The sequence below is a fragment of the Lentinula edodes genome (genome assembly GCF_021015755.1).
Source record: "Lentinula edodes strain Le(Bin) 0899 ss11 chromosome Unknown C8R40scaffold_6, whole genome shotgun sequence".
Lineage (NCBI taxonomy): Eukaryota > Fungi > Basidiomycota > Agaricomycetes > Agaricales > Omphalotaceae > Lentinula > Lentinula edodes.
In genome coordinates, this window is record NW_025764312.1 from 1 (window position 1) to 6,635 (window position 6,635).

Below are 6,635 nucleotides of genomic sequence, written 5' to 3' on the forward strand. Positions count from 1 at the left end.
TTCCTACCAACCAAGATCTGCCACGTTGTGAGCCAATGCCCGGATGTCATTAATGCAAACTTACTTGGGTGGGCATTGTTGAGCACATTGAAATTCATATTTTAGCCCCCTGTACGAACCCAAGCTCGCACTGTTGAGTGATCGAATCATCTTTTCAAATGTAGGAAAGTTGTCGCGGAAAAAGAAACACTTGAAGCTACACTCAAAGAGTGAGCAGAATATTTAAATCAAATCAAAATAAAACGCACACAGGATGATCTCGTGTCATATGCTCAGCTTCGAATGTCATGTTAAACGCGTCCATTATCCAAGTGTCAATTATTTCTGTCTTCTCCGCATTACAATTTCTATAAGGGTTTACCCAATGTGACGGCGGGAAGGAAGGAATCCGTGTCCGACTTGCAGCCTCGCGCTGTGGCCGCTGTGTGTCGGCTTTGGAACTTTGTGACAATTTCGCTGAGTTCCCTTTCTTCCCTTTCAATCCCTTAGGCATACCATGGCCCAGCGCGATGAAGAGTTGAAGGACCAGTATGATTGTGACAACGCGCATGGTGGTGACCATGTAAATAGAAGGATCAACGAGGGGAATGATAAACTGTAAAGACAAGGTGAAAAAGATGCTTCGCGATCGGGCCTGCCGAAGAATAGAAAGATGGAAGCAAGTAAAGGAGGGAGACCGACCTATCGATGTTTGGGAACCTTTTATCTTCAAATCTATCCGGCGCCGATAGGAAAAACATGCTAACTAGATCATAGGTGCCCATCTGTGTCCATGGGCGAGAGATTTTGGCCACTGATCTTGCCTGGACCATGCACTCTGATTGAATGTGGAAGATAAGACTCCGTTAATCCGGCATCGGTCATCCGGGGCATACATAATAACGCAGTGTATGTAATACCATGGGACCAGTCATGCCAGTTTTTTTTTCTGTGGAAAGTGCCTCCTTTGGGCAGACCGACATAGTGGTCTCACTCCGGCCTTTGTATTGCAGGGGCTCTGAGGCACCGAGCGGTATTATAATACATGATTTGTCCACTGGAGAAATGCGTTACGCACTGGCATCAAGATCGATGCACTGTGTGAGCAGTCATACCAGTTTCCTTTCCTTTTCTGGACCATGGAACGAAGAGTTATTTGACTTGTGATATCCGCAATTTAACCTATCTACAGCTTTCCACAGGCAGTGGATTATTGAAGGGGCTGTGAAGTCCGTAGGGAACAAGGTAAATGGCGAGCACCTTGTGATATGAAATCTTGCTGGATCCTGATAGAACCTGATGCATTTCCAGACGTCAGTATATTGGCAAGGTCTCTATGGCCAGGATCCTTTTCGATAAACGCAATTGTAACTATTGGGAATAAATATCTACGGCACATATGTAGACGTAAAATCGTCAGTAATGACAGTACGGGCGTGGGGGTAGATAATTCGCGTGGTCTGAGAGTCCGTTCTCTGAGGAGCTGAATTGGATCTGGATCTGGATATGCTAGAGGCAGTAGCAATATTTCGACTACCATCCTGGGTATCAACAGGTGCATTAGCACGAGAATTTATCTCTCGAGCATTCCACACTTTACTCCGGATCGAGATGGGTTTAGATGGCGAAAACACTGCAGGCGCTAGAGTCGATGCAGGAGGCAACGAAGGCAGCGGAGGTGGGGGTGCAATGGGATGAGGAGGAATGATCAGAGGATTTCGTGGTGATAGCAATCTAGATGTGATTGGTGGTACTGCTTCATCTTCCGGTATCAGAGATATTCTCGGAACTCGCGTAACAGACTCTTGTCGCGGTTGGTGCGGATATGATCGTTTTGTAATAGCTGCAGCAGAATCCTGGGACGCGGACAACGACTTACCATGTGTCATCACAGACTGCCGTGGCGGGGGAGGCACTGATGTTATATGATTCGATTTCTTAGGTATCGAAAGTGGGCGTATGGTTGTCGATGTATGTGATGTAGCTGTACTTGAGGGAGATCCGGCGTCATCAAGTAACTCAAACAACATCTCTGCTGCAGTATCATCCTGATGTTGAGGTGTCTGACCTATCGAACCTGGTGTTGTCAAAGACAGCGCAGTTGGACTTGTTCTCCATTCCGAAGGGGTTGCTGGTATGCTCTGTAGGGCTCGTCTGGTAAAGTTTCTGGTAGAATTGAGTAATGAAGGGTCCTTCTGAAATTGCTCTGTCTGCTCTCCCTCAGCAAGCGGGACGGCTTCCTGGGCAAAAAGCCGGTGGGCTGGCGCTTTTGGCTGTGGAATCATGGACGGACTAAACCGACGACCAGAATACGGAGGCGGAGCGACGTTGAGATCTCCCGGAATAGTGAGATATTGTGCGTCAGGAGCGTCGGTAATCTCCTTAGATGATTCCATCCTTGTATGCTTCAACTGCAGGGGTTCAGGGGGTAAACGTCTTGGGGAGCGCGGCGATCTATCACCGGAACGAGTCTCTGGAGTCGAACGGGCTGACAGTGGTGCGGAAGGAGTGGGAGGTAAAGGTCCTCGTGCAGCGGTACTGACAGAAGTAGAAGGATTATTATTGTTATCCGCTGGCTCCTGTGGAACTACATTCAGGCTGGGTAGAGAGGATGGGAGGCTACGTGAGTGTTCTGGCTGCCCACTCCGAGGTCTCAAAGGTGTTGGTTTATTGGAAGTAGGAATAGGGAGAAGGGCAGGCGAGGGCGCAGTTAAGGCATTGTCCGAAAGACTGATGGCAGGCAGAGATAGAAGGGATGAAAGGACGGGTAGATCCCATTCTAATCGGGGGGAGGGAGAAGCGATATTTCTATCACGAAGTTCCTGTTTGTAATCATCATCATCCTCTGTACAAGTGGAATCAGAACTGCTCAAAGGTGTCTTTAGCTCTTGATCTTGTCTCATAAAAGCGCTTTTCAAACGTTCGGGTTGTGATTGAATTATTGAGCTTATCGAGAGCGCGCGAGAGCGGACGCCATCAACTCCAGGAGACAACCCACGAGAAACACTCCTCAGCGGAACCAATATATGTGAGCCCAAAAGTAACGACGACCTCCGCGCCTCCGGTAATGTCTGCGGTAAAGGCCTACGTTTATGGACTACGTGCCCTTGTACCGTGGCCTTGATCGGAAATTGAGAATTCACAGTGGGAACGGATCCATTGCTGCTCAAAGCTTCAGAATTCGAAGATCCGCCGGAGGACGCAGATGGTAAAGGTGTATTATAGCCTGAAACAGAGAGAAAAGCTGGAGGCGAAGGGAGAGGACGCGAACGAGGACCTTGCGGGGTGACAGGAGTTTTGGAACGTCGCCTTCGCTGCCTCTCTTTCTCCATTCTTAACTTTCCTCCAGAAACACGCTTTCCAGTGCGGTTAGACGATGTATTAATCTCTTCCGTATCAAGCTTACCCCGGGAACCACTATTTTCTGGTATGATCGTAAGCGCGTTCAGCGATTTCCGTTTCGCGGAATAGGAAACAGAAGATGAAGAGATGTGTGGGCTGACGGTCGTGCTTGGTTGGGTTGGTAAAGGGGGCGGAGACTGATTTTTTTTTCGAGAGATTTCGACTGTCACAGGTGGTTGCACGTTCTCACTAGCAGGGTGAGGAACGAGGTTGCGAGTGATAGGCTTCGCCGGAAAACGTCGCGCCTCCTGTAACTCGACTTTACTGGTCGCCACTCCTGGATACGTTCCTATCCTAGAGACCTTCGCAGGATCCAGCGCGTCCGAGCCAGTTAGTATAGGTGTTGTTGTACCACGAAATGAGTGTTGTCTGGATATCGATAGCATCCGGTGATCTTCATCAAAAATGGGACGAGGAAAGAAAGACGAGGTGGTAGATTCCGCGGTAGACCCGCTTTGAGGAATTGGAGCAGGGGTAGTAAATCTTTTAGACACCGCTGACAATATTGACTTCGTATATTTGAGAGCTGACTGTGTTTCTTCGTCGGGTGGTGGTAGCGCAGGTAGTTGTTTCGTGTTGATTGGAGGAAGTGGAAGACGAGGAGAAATGGCTACAGTAGACTTCGACGCCGAAGGCAAAGTGGAGGAAGTTTTAGTAGGAGACTGAAGCAAACGCTCTGCAGAGCGACTCCTCATCGACAAAACCGTCGCATCGTGCGTCGCGGATGATTCCATCACACTACCACTCTGGTCGCGATTCTCTGCTGGATGATCTTCACCGTCCCAAATGTTTAGGCGTGGAAATCGAGCAGCTTTGCGTTTTCGATATCGGAAGACAAGGAAGACAAGAACGAATATAACGAGTACTACAACGACGGCGACCACAGCTCCGATAGCAGCTGAAGTCCCAGATTGATGAGATACGGGAGTAGAGGAGCTTGTTTGCTCGACAACGGTAGGGGAAGGCATGACACTCGATCCACCGACGAAAGAAGATACAGGGCTTTTAACGGTGGCGTTGTCAATAGACGAATATCTGAAATTAGGGAAATGAAGTCCGACACTAAAAATCTGGTCAACTTAACTCACATTAATGCGTCCAACACCACATACTCGGATTTCTCTTGTGCAAACTCAACTCGTAAGCTATGATTCCCCAACTCCAAATTCTCGACTCCCCAAACGACCGCACTAGATACAGTTTCTGAACCCCCACTCAAGCTCACAGATCGAGAATAGTCTTGTAGATCCACAAAGGCAGGAGGTTGATTATCGAGCACTAGCTGCGCTCCAACAGCGTAAGGCCAGAGCGGGGATAGAAAGTAAATCGCGACTCCTGTAACATCAAGATATAAGGAAGACAAGAACGAAAAAGAAAGATAGATGTAAGCAAAGATCAACAGTGAAGAATCAAAACCGGATACGTGTTCCCACATTACAGAACGTTGCGTACCTGTAAAATTGAATACTGCGAACGCAGATGACTGACCACTGAGATGGTGGAAACCTTTGACATCTAGAGAATTGTAAGAGTTTGACAAGTTCCATTGCCCGGCCGAGTAAAAGATAGCGGGATCTTGATCGTCGATTGTAACGTTCGTACTAGTGGTCGGAAATCCAACTGTGATTCCAGGGAATGCAAGGCCGATGAGCATAAAGGCGAGCAGAACAAACTGAAGTAGGAAGGGCAAATCGAACATCGAGAACGTCAACGCTCGTGCCGCGAGCGACGGCGGCGTGAGATGGGTGAATGGAATAGGTAGTGAAGCAGGGAAAATGGAGGTCAAGTTGAAGAACAGCCGTATCACTGTTCATGGTGTCCAACCCCTCATCTCGAAACCTTATCCTAAGCATTTCAGCTAAGCAGTGCTTTGTGATGATTTCGGTGCCAGTGGCCAAAGACGAGAGTCAAATCGCTGGCCGAACACGGACTCGGAACATCAACGATCAATACAACCGTGCGACAGAATTTAGTTCTCGACGTGAAAAGTATCTGATTATCAGAATACTTTGCGAGAAGCAGTGGCCAGAACTAGATGCGCAACAGGTCAATACAAATGCCGAGTCATGAATTCGTCTTGACACTAGAGAACGACACTAATAATTGAAAAAAAAAAATTAACGATCACTCTCATGGTAATGAATATTTCTCGTACCTCCTTGACGAGTTCCCTTTGGCACTGAATCATATCGGAGCGATTCTAATTTCTGAAGATCAGTTTTGATCTGCTTCCCGGCCTCGATCGCCTTGAAACCGCCGCAACCAGACCGCAACTGAACGAAAGGACAGCTTGAATTGGTAAACACTGCATTTTCATATGCCCTCCACGAGATTTGAATGGACGAGTTCTCCCGACCAGGATCAACTTCATATATCTAACTTTGTCACTCTGCCTGATACGATTTATAGATATAGATGGTAGACGGCCTGAGACGTGTCGATGTAGCATATATCATTTGGAGGGCGTATAGAATGTAACACATCCATGATCAAAGCCGAATGTGAGGAAGCGTTTTTACACGGTGGGATAAAGCATTCTGTCGAACGTCGCAGAACTGATTTGCACCAAGTTGCACCCCAATTTAGGACGCAGTGACACAAATCAACTCATTCCCAAGGTTCGGGCTCGTCCTGGATGATAGGAACGAGCATATTCTGAATCGGCATTGGCAAATGAACGAGCTGGGATCGAAGGACTGCATTGTACTGCCAGCGTTGGCGAAATGATATTTAACCGTCATTCCCTAAGCTACCAGGTAGCTGTAGCTATCGCACTGAAGGCAAAACGGTATGTGAGTTGCCAGGACCAAGCAACAGGCTTGTGACAGAGCTGAGCCGCAGCGAAGACATTGGTATGATTCTGCCGTGACAAGAGCGCTGTTCTAGATAATCATTCAAACCTACAGAAAACCGTACTCATTCTTCAGATGGTCCTCGTGAAAAAAGCGACGCCTCTTATTACCTTGCATATACCATCGCCTCAGTAACATGCCGCAGGTTGGTCTGCACAGATTGGGCCAAAAAAGGATATTATCGTGTTGGGATCAGCGTAGGCGTGAATGGATTGCTTTTTTCTTGGAAGCGGGAGTGAAACAGCGAAGCGCCAATATTATCCTACATGGTAATCAGGTCCCATGGTCGCGACGTCTGGTGGGTGGGCGTATGAAATTCCGGCTTTGGCGTATTTTGACCGGCCCGGTCACTCATTTTTCCTTTGTTTTACCATCATGGTCTGGTAAGGATTGTCGCATTCA

The 6,635-nt window shown here is 47.9% G+C and overlaps 2 protein-coding genes across 2 annotated transcripts; both read right to left on the reverse strand.

Annotated features, from left to right (window-relative positions):
• Positions 1 to 64: 64 nt before the first annotated feature.
• On the reverse strand, positions 65 to 562 carry C8R40DRAFT_1066853 (uncharacterized protein; the record flags this gene model as incomplete). The annotated part of the gene is made up of 2 exons (XM_046225825.1): positions 65 to 196; positions 249 to 562. Coding segments are annotated over 2 exons (446 nt in total), but the record flags the coding sequence as incomplete, so codon positions are not given.
• A 527-nt stretch (positions 563 to 1,089) lies between these two features.
• On the reverse strand, positions 1,090 to 5,301 carry C8R40DRAFT_759582 (uncharacterized protein). The gene is made up of 3 exons (XM_046236141.1): positions 4,834 to 5,301; positions 4,470 to 4,716; positions 1,090 to 4,416 (listed from the first exon to the last, which is right to left on the reverse strand). Exons 1-3 carry the CDS (start codon positions 5,078 to 5,080, stop codon positions 1,368 to 1,370), a joined length of 3,543 nt encoding a protein of 1,180 aa, XP_046089481.1. The 5' UTR covers positions 5,081 to 5,301; the 3' UTR covers positions 1,090 to 1,367.
• Positions 5,302 to 6,635: the final 1,334 nt, after the last annotated feature.